The sequence below is a fragment of the Salvelinus fontinalis genome, chromosome 2, assembly GCF_029448725.1.
Source record: "Salvelinus fontinalis isolate EN_2023a chromosome 2, ASM2944872v1, whole genome shotgun sequence".
Classification (NCBI taxonomy): domain Eukaryota; kingdom Metazoa; phylum Chordata; class Actinopteri; order Salmoniformes; family Salmonidae; genus Salvelinus; species Salvelinus fontinalis.
This window is the reverse complement of record NC_074666.1, coordinates 51,210,783-51,231,593: the sequence shown is the minus strand read 5'-3', so window position 1 is coordinate 51,231,593 and position 20,811 is coordinate 51,210,783. Positions and strand designations below refer to the sequence as shown.

Genomic DNA, 20,811 nt, shown 5'->3' with positions numbered 1-20,811 from the left:
CAAAGTTCGTGCCCTCCTGTAATGTAAAGGTGTTAACATTTCAATACTCATGTTCATCAGGCCATATTGTACAAATAATCTGACGGGGCAGTTTGTATGTCCAAATTTCTGATCTGACAATAACGACTTCCAGTCCAAAATCTTAAACTCCAGCAAAAATCGCGCTAGAGAAAAGTATTTATTAAAACGTTAAGCATTAGTCTGGTTTTATATAAACTAATTTTATTTGTAAAAGCCAGTCTGTCACCATGTATTGAACTGATCCCATGTTTTTGGACTCAAACATCAAAGGAAGCGAAGACAGTACAAAATTGTGAGCATTTCACTGTTTCCAGTACTGTAGAAATCAACTATGCACAGGAAGTGCCACGTGTACCAACTGCGCATGCTTGAGGAGGTTTTACGTTGAGCCTGCTGGGTGGGACTACGATGGATACAGTTTATGTCATAATTTACTTTTAATATAATTTATGCTGCAGGTTTGGATAATTAATCGTAACAGGTTCTGAGAATTAGGTTAAGGTTATGTTAAGGGTTGACTAAAATGCAACACAAATTATTTTGGACATAATCTGTACCCCATCTAGCCATCGTCTACTGGGTGATCCCAACTTCCTGTGCAAGACGATAAGTGATTTCAGTGGCCTCACATGATTGTCTTGACAAGTCCTACACCCGTAGTTGAACGGGGAACGGCCCAATCATGGTCCTGTGATAGCTAACAAGTGGGCTAGCTAATTCACTTTTTGTTTTACCTGAAAGCCTGTGTGGCAAAGTCGCTCCGTTAACTAAACATATAACGTTACCCTGCTAGGTAAACAGCTAACTTAGCCAAGTAAAACGCAGTTAGCTATTCGACAACCAAGCATTTCTGCAGTATATTTGATTACGGTCGGTGTCTATTTCATAATGTCAAGTACAGATTTTAGCTCTCAGAATGGGGCAGGAGGACCGCCGTACGCAAATGGTGAGTACTTTCGCCACGAGTTAACTATCTTCTGTTGGCTTTCTTCGTTAACGTTAACTAGCTAGCTAGCAAGATAAGATTTTATCCGACCTTATCTGACTTGGCTTGTTAGCAAGATGGCCAGATTACTACAGTAGCTTGCTGCCCTGGTAATAATGCTAGCCATGAATGATGGCTACTAGTAGTGGGCTAACTTAATATTGCTCTTATCGAGACCACAAGCACACATGTTCATATAGATAGCTACGTTATTTGGATAGCTGTAAGTAAGCGCGTTGATTCCCCAACTAGGACAGGTAGCTAACATTTATCTGTTAGAATAGTTGAGACAAGTCAGATGAGTTGGCTAATGTTAGCTAGCTAAACTTGGTTGTCCTCTAAAGACACAAATTGCAGTTAGTTGGCAATTCGAAATAAATTGTATTTTTCACATGCTTCGTAAACAGACCTGTGTATACCAATGGTGTATATAAACCCTGGATTGCTTGTATTACGTATTGGCCAATAAGAGGCTTTGAAGCAACCGGTCGGCCATATTGGCACTCCTCAGAAAAGCAGTCCTCCATAGGAATGAATAGACTCATACAGTATTTCGTTTAAATGTTTGTAGATGTATCTTTTAGCTTATGGTAGAGAAATGAATTTTCCTTTTCTACCATAAACTGCCTCCAATGTCGTTTTAGAGTTAATCCATAGATTATGGCTTATAAAATGTATTTCAGTTGACTGATTTCCTTATCAACTGTAACTCAGTAAAAACGTTGCGTTTGTTATATTATTCAGTATACAATGTTGATCCATCCTCAGTTTTCTCCTGTCACAGCCATTCAACTCTAACTGTTTTAAAGTTACCATTAGCCTCATGGTGAAATTCTTGAATGGTTTCCTTCCTCTCCGGCAACTGAGTTAGGAAGGACGCTTGTATCTTTGTAGTGACTGTATTAAAATAACATCCAAAGTGTAATTAACTTAACTATGCTCAAACCTCACTGGTCTTTGTGGTTGAATCTGTGTTTGAAATTCACTGCTCTGAGGGACCTTACAGGTAAATGTGGGGTACAGAAATGAGGTAGTCATTAAAAAATCATTTTAAACACTTATTCCACATAGACTGAGTCCATGCAACTTATGTGATTTGTTAAGGACATTTTTACTCCTGAATTTATTTAGGCTTGCCATAACGGGTTGAATACTTACTGACTTAAGACATTTTAGATGTAGGCCAGTGACAACCCATCTCAATTTAATCAGTTTTAAATTCAGGCTGCAACACAACGAAATGTGGAGAAGTCCGTGTGTATACTTAATGAAAGCACTATGTTGTGCTAGCTAAACATTTAGCTATGAGCTAGCACTGGCATTATGGAGACTGAATTAAGTAATCTTGCTAGGTAGTCATCTAGCTGTGGCCATCTGGCAAGGATCAACAAGGGCTTTCTACAAAATAGCAACATTAGTGCAGCTAGCTAGAGAACATTGGAATCGAGACCGTAGACTAAGCAACACACAAGGGCATGCATTGCCTAACAATGCTACTGCCACCTTCTGGTTTGGAGTATTTAACAAGTCTGAGTGACTGACGACTTTAATGTCATTGCTGTGTGAACATGAGATTTGTCTGTTCAGAGGTGCTAAGTGTTGTCAAATGTTTGACAATCCTACTGGTGTCTGAGCTATTATGATTAAACTTCCTAGGATAGAGTTAATCTGGCTTTGTTTTTTCCATATCTCTGCATTAGTCAATTTAATGCCTCTACTCCAACATTGGTCTTTCAACTCTGATCAAACCAAGATGCTTCAAACATCCATCTTACTAACAGAAGGCGTTTCGTATGTTCTCTAGATTACTGTTCTATTATGTTGGTAGCAAAAGCTAGCACTCAAGTGTTATTGTTCTTGCCAAAGTGGATTTAATCTATGCTGAATTCATCCAACTCAATTTACTGTTTCCACTTTAAGACGATAGACCCTCGTTGCTGTACAGGATCTACTTCCTGTGACTCCTATTCTTGTCTGTCGTGCTCATTTGCCTCATCTTACTCTTTAATTGGCTGAGCAGTTGTACCCGGCCAAGGCCAGGTTCACTGTGATTGGAGGAAGCCCTCAACATGACAGCTGTGGCTGGCCGTTAGCTTCATTTTGGCAATTTCCCCGGGGCTGCCAAGAAATGCTGGGATTATGGGTTTTTGTCTTCTCTATTGACAAGTTTTCTAATCAGTCCGTTCCTCTCTGTTCACACTCACTGTCAGTAAAGGAGCAGCATGCTTTAAATCCAGGTGAGAAGAGTATATCCTTCTCTAAGTGTGTTGAGTAATGTTATTGCTTTGTCAGTCTGTCCACAGATTGTTTTTCTTATTTTGGAGGCCTGGAGTCTATTTAAATCCTAATTTCCGTTGTTGCATAACTGTTGTTGGCCTAGTCAATCAGTACTGCCATGCAGTTCATAGTGTAGTAATGAAACAATGGTTGTAGAGTGAGATTATCTTCATCTGCATTAATTGGCATGCAAATGAGGCAGTGGGCTATTATTGATGTAGTTTGTTTTGCATGGCCTGGTGCCCTGGGGGTGGAGATTTCACTTAAGGACCAATGGAATGGTCTACACTGTGCCATGCAAAATGAACCTCTATGTTTTGAATGCAGACTATAGGGACATTCACGTGGGATGTCAGAGTATGGTGCTTGTCTTTAAGTCAAACTGGCCTGGAGTCATCTAACCTCGTATCATTTTCCCGTCTTCCAGGTCCCTCACAGAATCCAGTAGCGCTGCAGCCACCCGGACCAGTTTACATGGCCCACCAGACTCCATACAACCCAATGCAAGCCAAGGGTGCTATGCCGCCTGGCCCTGGTCTCTATAACTCCGGTCCCTACCAGCCCATCCCACCAGTCAGCTCTAACCAGGTCCTTCCAGGTCAGCCCATATTAAAAAGGCCTCCTATGGGACCTCAACATTCCATGACCCCACCTCAGTCTGCCAGCCCTGGCCCAGGCTCCAGGATGCCCCCAGCGCATGCCACCCCTCCACCTGTGTCTGCTAACAACTACCAGCACGCCCCAGCCTGGCAGTATGGGGGGCCTCCACCGATGGGAGCTCCTCCATCAATGGGGGCACCGCCTCCTATGGCCGTGCCTCCCCTTAGGCCTGTGGGTAATCACATAACCTCCTCGCCCAGCCTGGCAACCCCCCAGGCCACCTCGGCAGAGTACCACGCAACGCCATCTGTCTTCCACAATGCCACGCAACCCCTGGGGCCTCCCACCTCGCTCCAGGGATACACCCAGCAAGGTAAAGCACAGTGCTGGAGGGAGCACTACAAAGGCTGCATGATTAAGTGTTACATATTCTACAGCTGTTTGTTTCTACAATGAAGAACACTTTGTTGAAAACTTGAGATATCATTATGATCTTATGACATGTTTTATGACATGTTATGGTTGTTTTGTCTGTGTAATGACACTCCACATCGGTGGCACCGATGGTGGTTTAGCTTAAGATTTTTTTAGAACTAACCCAAGATAGACCACAGCCTGTCGTTTCCAGTGGGGAAAAAACGTAATCAAAGTGGGCAGAACAAGCAAGGAGGTGGGCAGAGCCAAGCACGAGCTAGCAAGATCCTATTGGCGCGTTCTAGCATGGTATGTCCAATAACTATTTGCCCTTGCACTCCTAAACCACGTTTTAATTTTTGGGGGGGTAAAGTCTACAAAACTTAGTCCACTCTGTTCGTAACAGATTCTAGTTTTGTGAATAGCGCTCTAATGAGATCAAATGTTCCATCGATGAGAAAATGGGCAGAATGTCGACCGAAGTCAATCTCACTCCATCTTCTCCCACTGTCAGCCACTGGGCTTCCCCTCAGCCATATTTGGTGGGTAGTGGAAATGCCTACCCGGATGCATCAGATTTGCACATCCGGTGAAACATCTGGCTCCTTGTTCTGTGGTCTAGCTAACTGATGTTGAAAGTGGACATTGCCCCCTCCTGCTCCCGTTCCCACACGAACAGATCAGTTTGGCTACACATATCTCCTTGGCAGACACTCTTTACTCAAGGATACTTGTTAACAGGCCAAATTAGTTTTAGTAACTTCTGGGGAAGTGAGATAGTTTAGTCACAACTTACTACCACTGTAGTGGTTTGTGGCTTATTTTTGGTCAGAAGCCATCAGTGATTCATGATCAAAGCCGTTACTGCATTATACAACATTGTGGTCTAAGAAATATCACATTATCTGGCTGACATAACTGTCTTCCTGACTTCTGTTTTAACATGATTCACTCTAATCTGTCCAGTTTACTATTTTCATTCAAGTTGATTTGATGATTGAATATTTATTCACACTTACAATCTCTGAATGACAGATCTTTGATGTTGGAAGCAACATCAGATTGATCTTATTTGGAATGCCCCAGTGTAGTCTCAGTAGTCACCTAGGTGTCTTCCAGTTCATTGACATTACCTGACCTGTCACCTCCAGTGTGGGGTTGTAATGCTGCTCGCCACGGGCCGTTTTCCCTCTTATGCACGGTAGTTCTCATATACCCCCATGTCTTATAGGTTACATTGTCATGATGTGTAGTTGCCAGTTTTGTCTAAGGTTATGTGATAGGTTAGCCTTGACCACAGCCATTGTGCCACAGCCAGGTTGATGTCAGGGCTGGCACCACAATATTATGTAGGTACCATTTATGTAATATTCAAAATGTCAAACAATTGTACAAGGTTTTAGTTGATGGGTGTTTGGATAGGATACTGTATAAGAGGCATCTAATATGTGTAGCTAATGACCCTAAATGTTTTTGTCCAGGCTCTGCCCCTCTTCCGATGAACCCCATGGCAGCTCCTCACTCATACCAGCCAGGTATGAGAGCGCCTTACGGCGGCCCTCCACCCTCTGTGAGACCCACCCCACCCACTGCTGGACCCCCCATGGGCAATGCCACCCCTCCCCTTGGCCCCAAGACTGATGGTAAGGAAATATCAGTTCTGATGCCATATTCAGGGAAGGTCTGAGTAGGAGTGCTGATCTGTGATCAGTTTAGCCTTTTAATGAATAGGAGGGGAACCAGATCCTAGTTTGTTTACCTTGTTGAAGAATCCACATTTGTACTGTGGTTTATTTGTGGTTCAGTAGTTGTACATTCATTTTATCAATATTTATTTTTTCCTCTGGGGTGGCGGGGTCTAACGTGGGGTTTCTCAATAGTGGAACTAGCTCCCAACAGCCACCCCCTTTGGGTCTCATTGCCTTCTGTCTTCCCACCATGCCAGCTCAGGGTCAGAGTGATGCTAGTGATGATGCTTCCCACACTGAGAACGAGAACCAGGAGAATGATTTTGAGTGTCCAGGTGTGGTTTCGTCGCTGTCAGTGTGTTGTGTACCCTGTGCAGTTTTGATGACGATCCCATTTGATCCATTGTCTTCTATTAGATTTGTTAACATGGTTTCGCAAGGAACAAAAGGCCTGGAACTTCCATGGATATTTCAGATATCACCTGTTTACATCTGACACTATTTCCAAGTTTGTCTGTGTTTTCCCCCATGTGTCCAATTTATCACGTTGTCTTACTGTCTGTCATTGTGACTGTGAATTGGGTACATTGAATGCGTAATTCATATTTATTTTATTTATTTATTTTTATTTTACCGTTATTTTACCAGGTAAGTTGACTGAGAACACGTTCTCATTTGCAGCAACGACCTGGGGAATAGTTACAGGGGAGAGAAGGGGGATGAATGAGCCAATTGTAAACTGGGGATTATTAGGCAGCACAATACACAATACAACACATTATTATATGTTCTCAACCCTTTCTCAACCCAATGATACAACGTACAATCACAACTGACCTGAAACATAACACAAACAACATGTATGCTAATTACTAAGTTTTCCCAAATGTACAGATTGTGCCTTTAAGTGCTTACACAAGTAGTGGTGTTTTTGTTTGTTGTTTTAATGCATCTGTATTCTGACCCCTCAATGTTACGTTTGCACTGTAACAGGACACATGCCCACACCTGGTAATGGTGCTCAAGTTCCCAACAGCTTTGATCACTTGGAGATGGGCCCTACAATGGGTCAGTCGTCCACTACATTATAGTTTCATCAGAAATGAATGACTAATGTAACTTTTTAGTCCCCTAGATTTACTGCTAGCATCACTAAGAACTGACATGAGGCCTGTTTTGGTGCTTGTCCCTATAGCTGGCCCACTCCCGCCCCAGCAGCCAGGCCCCCCTACTCGACACATGGGTCTATCCTACCCCTCTCTACCCCCGGGGTACCAGAACACCTCGGCACCCCCTAACGCCGCTACCATGCAACATCCCATGCAGCCCACGACGCAGCCTTACACCCATCCTCAGCCATACCAGCAGGTAAGCGACCTGACTTCCATCTCTATGCTTTGCCAATTCAAGTCTTGGATGTTATTTGACAGTGTTTGAACTACTTTGCAGATATGAAACGGACAATCATACTATCAGTAAATAATAAATATCAAAATCCCAGTTTATGCCTCAAAACCAACTAACAGATGTTAGAACCTATTTTTATCTATTTCATGATGTACGTACGGTAAGGCATAGTTGGCAGAATAGGTGGATGCAGTTATAGATGGATAGTAGTCCAAAAACTATTGCTATTGTTGTAAATCACAGCTGGCCTGGCATTCAACCCCACTGGTGATCCATGCAGTGCAAAAAAATGAAAAACATGTTTAAATGTTGCAACAAACCTATAGCTACGATTTGGAGTTACTAAATACCTTTTTGATTAGGGCCGCAGCGTATTATGTACATCTGCAAGCATAGCAGCAAAGGCTGGACATATGTCTTTAGTTTTAATATATTAAAGTCCTATATACAGCATCCAATAAGTGGACATTACAAAGGGCCGTATTATTTCCAATAAAACAATGGGCAGTTTGGGACACAGTTGCGCTCTTTCTTTTAACAAATAGGCTGTCTAGCCTGCAAATTCGGGGTATTTTTTTTCAATATGGCTGTGCGTTGATTGAGTTTGACTCCCCTGAGCTAGCTTATCTATTTAGTAAGCTAAAAACACTGCGCCTAACGCTAGCTGCTGGGAGGATGTCATATCATTGGAGGTGTGAGTGACTGACCTTTTCCCCTCACCTTTTGTCAGTGGCTACAGCTAGAGGCAGGTGTCATTTGGTTAGCTAGAAAGAAATGTACATCGCTTTCCTAGGTAGCTATGCTGAACTTGAACAAATGCTAACTGTGGATAATAGATCTACTAGTTGTCGATCAAATCTATTTGACGTCAAATGTATTTGGGTTAGTACAAGCATGCATTGGCAGGCAAGCTGCAGAAGGACGAGCAGGATTTTATTCCCCATTGTTTAAGTGCAATTTTGACAGCCAACTACTTTTATTTTATTTATTTTTTAGTTAGAGGGTTTATCTTATGTTCCCTCGTTAGATTTGAGCTTATCTTGCTAGCATTAGTTTATCTTGTTGATGTGCATAGGCAACTGAGGGGGGGGAAAGCTTAACTTTTCATGGTGGCTTGATCAATAGACTGTGAAGTTCCAAAATGTGAGGACTCCCGTGGTATTTGCAGAAATCCATTCAGGTGTATTTTGTGGCTTTTGACTAATGCGTTCTGATCTAAAGTTGCGCTACTGCCTGTAATCACACAGTCCAGTTCGAAGTGATTGATTGCAGGCACGTGTTGCAAATGACTTATTTGCATATATGCCTACTGAATCTCTGATTGGCTATGGGGCACCGGTCTGCGTTGACTCCGGTTCTGATCAAGACGGATGTTTTTGTTAGGTTTTATTTACTGCAGTGTCTATTAATTGTCCAAATGCACGGCTGCTTTCCCACTCTATATTGCTAAAGAATTTTCACAAATGCCTTACTATACGTCATTCCCAAACATTCTATAAATTTGTGAAAATGACCATATCGAAGTGCTCAGGAAAAAATATTTTTTTTCCTGGGGGTGTATATGAATTTATTTTATGATGCTAAAATGCTGTCAGTTCCACTTTTAAATTCTACAGTTCATAGCTGAATCTTCTGTATGATATACAGTCAGATCTTAGCGCATGTCTGACTATTGAACACTCAGACGTTTTTAAAATGAACTCTGTTGAAATAGGACATGCATAGACTGAAATATTGAAACTTACCAGGGATGCACAAGTGCACTACTTTTTGATCAGACCCTCAAGGGTGTATCCTAGTTAAGTGCTGCCCTCATTCAATGTATTCACCGGTTAACTGTCCTAATTTCCCTCCGCAGCCCTCTGCAGGTCCAGCCCAACTGAGCCCCTCCTTGTCTGGTTTGAGTCTGCAGTCCCAGACCCCAGAGGCCCTGAGGGTGGTCAACCTGCTGCAGGAGAGGAGCCTGCTCCCTCCGGGCCCAGTCACCCCTCCTACGCCCTGCCTGTCCCAGGACCTGCAGAAAATCAACTGCCACCCAGAGTGCGTAGTAGTTTGTCTGGCGTTGTTTCTCAACGTCAACCCTCCCACCACAATGTGAATATTGTGTGTTAATGTGCTTGAACTTGACCCTACATGTAAATAATATGTACTGGTTCTGACCTGTTGTGCATCTCCCTTTCACTACAGGGTCTTCCGCAGTACCCTGACCAGCATCCCCCAGACCCAGTCTCTGTTAAACAAAGCCAAGCTCCCACTCGGCTTGCTCCTCCATCCCTTCAAAGATCTCTCGGTAAGACGTTGCCCACTCACTCCCAACAGGCAAAACATGCCAACCTTCAGTAGAATCTTCCTTCTACCAGTCCCGCTTCTAGTAAAATATCAAAGGATGCATATAGCCTAGGAAAATTGTCTTCAATCTACACATCTGTGATCATGTCTGAAATGCAATTTGTTTTTTTTAAAGATTTGTGTGGGACTTGTCATTGATGATAGGCTATGACAATCTAATTGTTTCTCTGTGCACTGCAGCAACTAGCTGTATTATAAGTAAAATTATTCAAGAGGCGATCGGTGTATATACAGTATTTCATTACAATGTATGTACTAATCCCAGATTGCCCCTTAATTGTTTTGGTTTGTCTGTGCACTGCAGCAACTGCCTGTGGTCACCTCTAGCACTATAGTGAGGTGTCGCTCCTGCAGGACGTACATCAACCCCTTCGTGACCTTCCTGGACCAGAGGAGATGGAAGTGTAACCTGTGTTACCGGGTCAACGACGGTGAGGACCACAGCCACCAAGCTCCTCTCAAATGACACCCTATTCCCCATATACGGCACTTCCTTTGACCAGATCCAATGTTCATTATTTAATTAAACACTAAAATGAGGTTCCAAGTGAGAAGTTAGGCTTGTCTGAAGCTGAAAAAAGAATGGAAATTCACACAAGCACCACAAGGACTAACTTCACCCATGCTCTACCAAGGTTTTCAAGCACACCGCTTTGACCTAAACGTCCAGAATATCGTTAACCTGCCGATATTAGTGGTGATGGACAAGGACAAGCCTGGTGCGGCTCCTTTCTGACTGTGACGATAACCTCCATCTTTGTTTGGTATAGTTCCAGAGGAGTTCATGTACAACCCAGTCAGCAGATCGTATGGCGAGCCACACAAAAGACCTGAGGTCCAGAATGCCACCCTCGAGTTCATTGCACCATCAGAATACATGGTAAATACACATATGTAGTCTTTCAAGATTGATTGTCTATATTCTGCCTGAAAATATATATTTTCTATGTGGAATTTTGTCCCCTTTAATCCGCTAATACAATGTGGATGAAGTGAGCTGGGTGCTACTGCTGCTGTGTTCATGAAGTGATTCCAACAGGCTTTATGATGTGCTTAAGTTTCATAATTTACTGCCGTTTTTCTAGGAAACTTTTACATATTTTGTGTCTGCGTGTTTGTGTTAGTCTATGTATTGACGTGGTGAAACCTGTCATACTCAGCTGAGACCCCCCCAGCCTGCTGTTTACCTCATCGTGCTGGACGTATCCCACAATGCGGTGGAAACAGGATACCTAGACGTCGTCTGTCAGTCACTGCTCGAGAACATCAATGCGTATGTATGATCAACGTCACCACTGAGACACTGACAAAAAAGCTGATTAGGCCTTTGCAGCATGGTCCGTTTTCTTATGTTCTCGGCTTAAGAAACAAACATTTTCCTGAAGTTTTAGTCAAAACCTTGCTAGCTTTAAAGTGTTTCGTCTCCAATAACCCCAAAACAATATAGCTTTTAACAAAAAATGTGTGTCCTGTGACTGTCTGCTGAACAAGTCCTTCTGAATGCCTGTCTGTGTTCCAGGCTCCCTGGGGACTCGAGGACAAAGATTGGCTTCATCACATTTGACAGCACCATCCACTTCTACAACCTCCAGGAGGGCCTGTCCCAACCACAGATGCTCGTAGTCTCTGACATCGAAGGTGAGAGTAAAGAAGAGAGAAAAAAGAATGAGAGAAGATTGTGAACATGGGCCCGGAGCTCTTTAAATTACATTGTGTGGGGTCTGTTTTGTCTGTTCTATTTGTGCTGTTTATTTGCGTCTTGTAAGAAAAAAAACGATAAGGCGCAAGGGTTTACAAGCTTCATCTGTAGACTAATTCATTGCCTAGAAGTGATCATATACTGTACTTTTAAGAGGTCAAAATAGTCTAATGGTCTTCTGTGCTGTGTTTTCTTTTTCTCCAGATATATTTTTACCAACACCAGACAGCCTGTTAGTGAACCTCAATGAATGCAAGGAGGTAAGGAGCTAATATTCCCCAGAGACGGGCTAATATAAAACGAAAAGGCTATGACTCAAATCTGTCAAACAACTAACCACATTGCCTGAATTAATCGAGACACACTCACATTGGGTCACTTAGTTTTGCCTAAGCCTCTATTTAGCATTTCAATACTTTATGTAAATGTCTTTCTATTTTTGCAGCTGGTGCAGGATCTGCTGAAGAGCTTGCCCCAGATGTTTGGCAAGACCATGGAGACCCAGTGTGCTCTAGGCCCAGCCCTGCAGGCAGCGTTCAAGCTGCTGTCGGCCACCGGAGGGCGTGTGTCCGTCTTCCAGACCCAGCTGCCCAGCCTGGGTGTGGGGGCCCTCAAGTCCAGAGAGGACCCCAACCAGAGGGCTTCTGCCAAGGTAGAGACTAGAGAAACCGGTTCACACTGGTTTATACGTTCTGCATCTGAAATTGCACCCTATATGTCCCATACGTAGGGAATACTGTGCCATTTGGGATGCGCCCACATTTCTAGTTGTATGCAATGTGCATGCCTGTTGTGCAGTGATGGTTGAAACATGATAACTTCAATCCCAAAGATAGGGTTTCAGAAATGTGTTGTGCATAATATACCCACTTTAAAAAAGAAATGTTTTAAACTATTGTCTGTGGTGCTCATTGTGTTGTGTGCTGATTCCCCAGGATATCCAGCATCTTTCTCCTGCCACAGACTTCTATAAGAAGCTGGCCCTGGACTGTTCAGGACAGCAGGTGGCTGTGGATCTGTTCCTACTGAGCTCCCAGTACTGTGACCTGGCCTCTTTAGGTGAGTGGCGCCTTCAGCCGCATACATCTGCATTACAATGTGTGATTGTTTACGAAGGCACCTTATTCCACAAGCAATCAGTGCCCTGTGCATGTCTCTGATGTATGTACAGTATGTGTCTTGCTGGTGACTAATCAAATTTCCCCTTGTGTATAGAACATCATACCTTGGCTGGATTCATGTGTAATCTCTCAATCTTCTCTCTCTCCTCCTGTCAGGTTGCATATCCAGGTACTCAGCGGGAAGTGTGTACTACTACCCCTCCTACCACCAGCAGCACAATCCAGCCGGGGTGGAGTGCTTCCAGAAGGATCTCAAGAGGTACCTCACCCGCAAGATCGGCTTCGAGGCTGTCATGAGGATACGCTGCTCTAAAGGTGACTTCTTTTTTTCACTGTGCTGATTTTGTTGTATTATGTGAAAGCAGCAGCGCTTTAATTGTCTGAGACGAATTTCCCTTCGGGGACAATGCATCTTATTTCATCTTAAATCTGTGTCAATTATTTGCTGATAATCTCAATGCTCAATGATGAAGGATAATGTTAACCCTGTGAACTTGTGAGTCTGTCCTGCTCCAGTAGATTTCTTTATCTGGGAGGATGAACTTGAAATGAATTTAACTCAAATCTCTCTGACCCACTTCAATCTATTTTGCATTTTGATTATTGTGAGAAGAATATTCAACTCAAACCCCTTAACCTCCATGTAGGTTTGTCCATCCACACGTTCCATGGGAACTTCTTTGTGCGCTCCACGGACCTGCTGTCTCTGCCCAACGTGAACCCAGATGCAGGCTTCGCTGTGCAGATGTCCATTGAAGAGAACCTGGTGGACATGCAGTCGGTCTCCTTCCAGGCTGCTTTGCTCTACACGTCCAGCAAAGGTATACTGTCTGGAGCTGCTGTGGTGGGCTGGGGAACTCTGTGATAGTATAGGGGAGTTTACCAAAAAGCGTCATTATTTTTCTGTGGGATTTACTTGGTTGAGACTCATTGTATACGTCACAAATAGCACACTATTCCATGCATAGTGCCCTACTTTTTACCAGGACTCAAAAGGCTCTGGCTAATAAAAAAAAGTGCACTACATAGAGAAAAGAGTTCCTTTTGGGACTCAGACTCCATGTTTGTAAACGTGAGCCATGAAAGGTTGAGGTGGAACACTTTTTAAACTGAATACCGAAATGTTAACATGTTCTTTCTGAAGTGCAATTGAGTTAATATTTTTTGTTTCCTTACTTGACCAATGTTTATTTCAGATGTATACCCATTGTACTGCTGAAACAGTAACTTGTTGCTTGGTGTTGTATTTCTACAGGAGAGCGACGAATCAGAGTCCACACCATGTGTTTGCCTGTTGTCAACTCCCTATCCGACATCTTCGCTGGGGCTGATGTCCAGGCCATCACTTGTCTGCTGGCTAGCATGGGTAGGTAGTTTGTTGGTATTTGTGTGGTTACTAACGGCATGTTTATTTCCATCACAGTGAAGTCCTTAGTGTGTCCCATCCTGTGATCGTTAATGTCTCATAGTGAGCGCAGGCTTGTCATCCCCACCCTACCATAGTTGCCTAATTTGCATGGACAGATGGTTGTAAGTGATATCAGATGGTTGCCTGGTTACCGTGACCTTTGAGGGATCCAAGTAGCTAACTGAAACTGACTGTGGGCTAATCTTCATATAGTGTGTTGATGGGGGTTTTACCCATGTCTATTCAGTCACTGATGAAATGTTATTCTTCTAAAGAGAAGCTACTGTAATATTATACCATTATTATTGATAGTTTACCCTGATATATATAAAGCAAAAATAAATGATTTAACCCAACGGTTGCTCTTGTAATGAAGGCCATGACTACAAACATGTACTGTACATTCATGTAACTTGTGAATCACAATCCCTGAGACAAAAACGTAGCTGAGGTTTGAATTTGGTTCTTTTTTCCTGATGTGTTTCGCTCTCCAGCTGTGGATCGCTCAGTGACGGCCAGTTTGAGTGACGCCAGGGACGCGATGACCAACGCGTCCATCGACTCTCTGACGTCCTTCCGCACCTCTGTACTCACCATCCAGCAGCCTGGCCTCCTGGCCCCCGCTTGCCTCAGACTGTTCCCCCTCTACATCCTCGCCCTGCTCAAACAGGTACGCTATCCACCCACTCCCTCCCTAGCTAGTCCCCTGGCAGTCTACGGCTTCGTCTCAAAAGATACCCTTTTGCTCTTGTCAAAAGCAGTGCACCATGGGCCTAAGGTGCTGCAGGCTTTACTCCAGACCCGGGCTCATTTCCCAGGCTGTGCCTCAACAGGCCTGAGTCCCATAGGACGGCGCAGAGTTGGCCCAGTGTCGTCTGGGTTTGGCCAGTTGGGCTTTACTTGGCTCTAGCAACTCATTGTGGCGGGCTGGGTGCCTGCGAGCTGACCCCGGTCGCCAGTTGAATGTTTCCTCCGACACATTGGTGTGGCTGGCTTCCGGGTTACGCTGGCGGGTGTTAAGGAACGCGGTTAGGCGGGTTATGTTTCGGAGGACTCATGATGCCACCTTCGCCTCTCCCGAGGCAGTTGGGGAGTTGAAGCGATGAGACGATTGAAAAAGGGGGTAAAATAACCCCCCCCCAAAAGCATTGCACCATTAAGAGAATAGGATGCCATTTGGGACGAAACCTACCTCCCACCAAACAGGCTATTCCTGTAGTTCTATTACAACTCGGCATGGCTTAGGTCTTGGAACATAAACCAGCAAAACACCATAAGAAATCTAGTCATATAAACTGACAATGTAAGACGCAGCTACTGCGATTTGTTTGTCTCTCCTTCATGCTTTGCTCATATGTCGTTTTTGTTCTATGATCCACAGAAAGCCTTCCGAACGGGTACAAGCACCAGGCTGGACGACCGTGTGTTTGCCATGTGTCAGCTGAAGTACCAGCCCCTGGCTTACGTCATGCTGATGATCCACCCAGCGCTGTACCGCGTGGACGATCTGACTGATGAGGTCAGGGCTAGGGGAAACCCTGATGTTCACATAGATGGATAATGAGAGAAGCTATATTTTCTTGTAGTTTATACAATGTTATATTTGATCATGTCTTAAATGATAATGCATACACTACATAGACAAAAGTATGTGGACACCTGCTCGTCGAACATCTCATTCCAAAATCATTGGTATTAATAGGGAGTTGGTCCCCCCCATTTGCTGCTATAACAGATGTTGGGACATTGCTGCAGGTACTTGCTTCCATTCTGAGGTCAGGGCTCTGTGAAAGCCAGTCAAGTTCTTCCACATCGATCTCGACAAAGAATTTGTGTGAACCTCGCTTTGTGCACGGGGGCGTTGTCATGCTGAAACAGGAAAGGGCGTTCTCCAAACTGTTGCCACAAAGTTGGAAGCACAGATTCATCTAGAATGTCATTGTATGCTGTAGGGTTAATATTTCTTATCACTGAAACTAAACAGCCGGAACCATGAAAAACAGCCCAAGACCATTATTCCTCCTCCACCAAACTTGACAGTTGGCACTGCATTGGGGCAGGTAGCTTTCTTCTGGCATCCGCCAAACCCAGATTAGTCTGTTGGACTGCCAGACAGTGAAGCGTGATGTCACTCCAGGGAACTCAACTCCACTGCTCCAGAATCCAATGGTGGCGAGCTTTACGCCACTCCAGCCGATGCTTGCCATTGTGCATGGTCATATTAGGCTTGTATGCAGCTGCTCGGCCATGGAAACCCATTTCATGAAGCTTCCGACAAGCAGTTATTGTGCTGACGTTGCTTCGAGGCAGTTTGGAACTCGGTAGAACTCACCTAGGACAGATGTTAACAAGCTTCAGTACTCTGCAATCCTGTTCTGTGAGCTTGTGTAGCTTCACGCCTTGTGGCTGAGCCATTGTTGCTCTTTGACGTTTCCAATTCGCAATAACAACACTTAGTTGACCGGGGCAGCTCTAGCAAGGCAGAAATTTGACAAACTGACTTGTTGGAAGGCTGGCATCCTATGATGGTGCCATGTTGAAAGTCACTGACCTCTTCAGTAAGGCCATTCTCCTGCCAATGTTGGTCTATGGAGATTGTATGGTTGTGTGCTCGATTTTATGCAGCTGACTCCACTATTTGAAGGGGTGTCCACATACATTTGTTTGTCTATACATGGTTCTGCTTCCATCTGACATGTGGATATATTGTACGTTTCTGCTTTAACTTTATTTATTTTATTCGCTTCTCCCCTCTTTTCTTCTCCCACCACAGGGAGCCCTGAACATCAGTGAGCGCACCATCCCCCAGCCCAGAGTCCAGCAGTTGTCTGTGGAGAAGCTGAGCAGAGATGGGGCCTTCCTTATGGATGCTGGCTCGGTTAGTAGAATGACCATGATGATGCATTTATTTGTTATTGACACATGAATAATCCAGAGTCTGATGCATTGCACCATCATGCTTTAGCTTGCCCTCATTTACTTGATTTTCTTTAAAGGAATCTGTCACTTGGCGTACAACCTAAAATAGACATGCAACACTATCTACAGTGGATTTTTCTGGAGAAACGGACTGATGGATAACATGAACACAATCTTGACTGACTTCTCCTTTGTCCGAACAGGTGATCTATCTCTGGATTGGAAGAAACTGCAACCCCAACTTCCTCACTCAAGTCCTGGGGCTCCCAAACTACGCTGCTGTGCCTCTGAACATGGTAAGGAACTTAAACACCTGCTCCCATTTTTCACTCTTTCAGCCCAGCTCCTCTGCTCCTGTCAAGGTTCTGTATCACTCACCAGGACCTCTGTGTATTATACTGTATTTACATGTGGTAGTTGTATCTTTTTTGTTATATACCGTAATTTCTGGACTATTAAGCGCACCTGAATATAAGCCGCACCCACTGAATTTAAAAAACAATATGTATTTTGTACATAAATAAGCCGCACATGTCTATAAGCCGCAGGTGCCTACCGGTACATTGAAACAAATGAACTTTACACAGCCTTTAAAGGAAACACGGCTTGTAACAAAAATAAATAGGCTTTAACGAAACACGGCTTGTAACAAAATTTTAAAAAAAATAGCAGTAAACAGTAGCCTACCAAGAAAGTCATTGGTCACTATCTTCCTCCTGTGCACTGAAACCACTGAAGTCATCTCCTTTGGTGTCGGAGTTGAATAGCCTCAGAATTGCTTCATCCGATGTTGGATCGTTTTCATTGTCGCTCGTCACTTTCATCCGGAGGCAAATTCCCCGCTGAGCTCATGCTGCCCTCTTCAATACGCAGCAGTCCAGCCTTTTGAAACCCGTTGATAGTGGATTTAAAAAAAAAAAATTGACAATGCTCAACGCTGTCAGGACCAACTGGCAGACTTGACCATAAGTTGCTCTTCGCATGCGGCCCGTTTTAGTGAAGGATTTCTCCCCACTTGTCATCCAAGCCTCATTTTCTAGTTCGGGCCATCTGCTTTTCTTTCCTCTGAAAGCTTTTGTTGTCTTTTTGCACTGAGTCAGTTTCTCACACTGCTGTTTCCAACGTCTTATCATCGACTCAAGGCCAAGCTCCCGTGCAGCAGCTCTATTTCCTTTTCCAACAGCCAGATCGATCGCCTTCAAATTGAAAGCTGCATCATATGCATTTCTCTGTGTCTTTGCCATGATGAGGGTGACAAAATGACTACCGTAATCAGAATGATGGGAAGTTTGAGCGCGCTCGATTTACGTCACACGGTGCTCAGTTTTTTGGCGGCATGAATCTTGTGAAAGCGGGAAAAATCCATAAATTAGCCACGTCATTGTATAAGCCGCAAGGTTCAAAGCGTGGGAAAAGTAGCGGCTTATAGTCCGGAAATTACGGTATATTTTAGTTGTGCTGTTTTTAAATGAGATGCACAACAGATTTCCTGAAAGGGGTGCCATAAAGATGCTTCATTATAATGGTGTTGAATCTCCCAGAACATGCTCCCAGAGTTGGACACTGCAGAGTCCCAGAGAACCAGAGCGTTCGTTGGCTGGTTGAGGGAACAGAGGCCCTTCTTCCCCATCCTGCATGTCATCAGGTAGGCATTAGGAACAGTGGTGTGGCTTTACTAGACTAGAGCACTGCGAGTTCAGAGGCAATGTCTGCGTTCCAAATTGCACCCTATTCCACTTACAGTTCACTACTGTTGACCAGGGCCGTTGAGCTCTGGTCAAAAGTAGTGTACACTATGGGGAATAAGGGTGCAATTTGGTTGCATTCAATGTTTGATGTTTTCCTTGGGTAAATAAAGGCCAAAATAGAATGTGTAGTATTTAGATCTGGTTGAACACATTGACAGTTGACAGCCTACGGAGTTTTGTTGACCTGTCAACCGGCTCAGGTCAATTCTGCAAGAGACGATGTGTAAATGTTGTGGATCCAACCTCCCTTTTTTGTTCCCTTTCAGGGATGAGAGCCCACTGAAAGCCAGCTTCTTGCAGAACATGATAGAGGATCGGACAGAGTCGGCCTTGTCGTACTATGAGTTTTTACTCCACGTCCAACAGCAAATCTCCAAGTAAACCCAGTGTATTCAGTCAGCCAGTCCTGGGAACATCAGTGTGTGAACGAACGGTGGGAACCTGTCAGGGACTGCTGCCTCTCACAGCATCTTCGGTTGTGGCTCACCATTTTTTTTTGTGTGTATCATTGCCTTCCCTGAAGATTTCCCCCAGCCGCAGACTTTCTTTCAAACGAATCAAACTTTGTGTGGTAAGCAGGACATGGACAGAGGTGACTAAGCGAGGTCTGATTTTGCTGCTGGTTTGACTATTTTTCAAGCTGGAACAGCTTGTCGAAACCAGGGAACTCATGATACGATATGTACGTCAATGATTGAGGAAATCAGTGTTTATTCTCAAAGAACAAGGTTTTCTAGGATCTTTTCATATACAGTTATGGATGTCAAGTCTTTTGATCAAAAGCATAGTTGTATTTGCTAATAAAATAATAGAAGTATCATGCTAAAGGCAATGTTGGAGTATTGCCTGCCCTGAGGACTTATTATTGGATGTCACCTTGAGCGTAAGAATAATATCTCAGCTACAAGAATAACGATCTACCGATTTTAGTTGTGAAGGACAGATGTGTGCTTTATTTTGGTTATTGTGTCGAACAAATCAAGGCTTAATGCAAAGGCAGAAATGTAGACGTTTGAAGGCGAACTAACCTTGTTATAATTTGCTGCCTTTCGAATGTTGTTGACTAAACAATGCAATGCTGTCATCTCTTGGGTCTGGTCTGTCCTTCTCTCACCCTTTTTTCTCTCTCACTTGTCATGGACATTCGACACCTCTGAAGACGTTGCTTTGTTTAATGAGAATCCCGATCTGATTAAATCCTCTAATTGCCTTCTATGGGAACTTTTTATTATTAAACCTCTGTTTAAATACAAACACTATATATGAAATATTTTAATATAATAGGATATGGGAAATTCTTGAATACAGACAAAGCCATTGTGATCTTTTAATCATGCTTATTGATACTTGTGTATTGAAAAGACTACATTATGGTAAAGAATTGTTGATTTTAGTATGAACATATTAAGGTGAAATGACGCTAATAAAATGTTCGGAACTTTTTAAACCTAATTGTGGTTTGTCATGAATGAGCAGGGTATGATAAACATGGATGTTGTCTCAAATGGTATGCCTTTTCAAATTCAACTGTGAAAAGCAATACGAACATATCAGAATGTTTTCTGATGCAAAATCATATCTTAGAAGTAATGACAGAATAAATAGTGACTTAAGTTGTAATTCTTATTGTACTTCACAATTCATACCTTTCCTGCAGTTAACATTTCTACATTTGACAAGGCCAGAGGATGTTGCTGTTCTGGTCTCAATAGTACTATGGTTTTAAGATATTATTTGTTCTTGTGGAAGTTTCCAGAATTAAATAATAGTAATAAAATGTTTGCGTGTTTTATTCCTTATAGATGTTTAAGTAGTTTTCCCAAGAGGCGGCAGGTAGACTAGTAGTTAGAGCATTGGGCCAGTAACAGAAAGGTTGCGAGATTGGGTCTGACAAGGTAAAAATCTGCCTTTCTACCCGTGAACAAGGCAGTTAACCCACTGTTCCTAGGCTGTCATTGTAAATAACAATTTGTATTAACTGACTTGTCTCGTTAAATAAGAGGGATCAATTGATCCCTTAAAATATTTCCTTTTGACTGATTGTTGCTTGAGTTAAGTTAGAATTGATTGTGATATTTCACTTGAAGGGGAATCATGGATATCGATACTGGAAAACTTTAACCAACCATTGATATGACCGGCAGCCGTGATTCTTTGGCTAAACTGACAAACCAT

General features: G+C 43.4%; 1 protein-coding gene across 1 annotated transcript; it reads left to right on the top strand.

The window, feature by feature from the left end:
• The first annotated feature begins 382 nt into the window (after positions 1-382).
• LOC129820756 (protein transport protein Sec24A-like) lies at positions 383-20,088 on the top strand. Its single transcript, XM_055877701.1, has 23 exons — positions 383-967; positions 3,711-4,256; positions 5,779-5,940; positions 6,979-7,053; positions 7,181-7,353; positions 9,251-9,432; positions 9,580-9,682; positions 10,046-10,172; positions 10,512-10,621; positions 10,902-11,014; positions 11,261-11,379; positions 11,645-11,700; positions 11,886-12,092; positions 12,376-12,499; positions 12,718-12,876; positions 13,209-13,382; positions 13,817-13,927; positions 14,464-14,639; positions 15,351-15,488; positions 16,743-16,847; positions 17,092-17,184; positions 18,430-18,533; positions 18,903-20,088. Exons 1-23 carry the CDS (start codon positions 910-912, stop codon positions 19,015-19,017), a joined length of 3,330 nt encoding a protein of 1,109 aa, XP_055733676.1. The 5' UTR covers positions 383-909; the 3' UTR covers positions 19,018-20,088.
• The last annotated feature ends 723 nt before the right edge of the window (positions 20,089-20,811 follow it).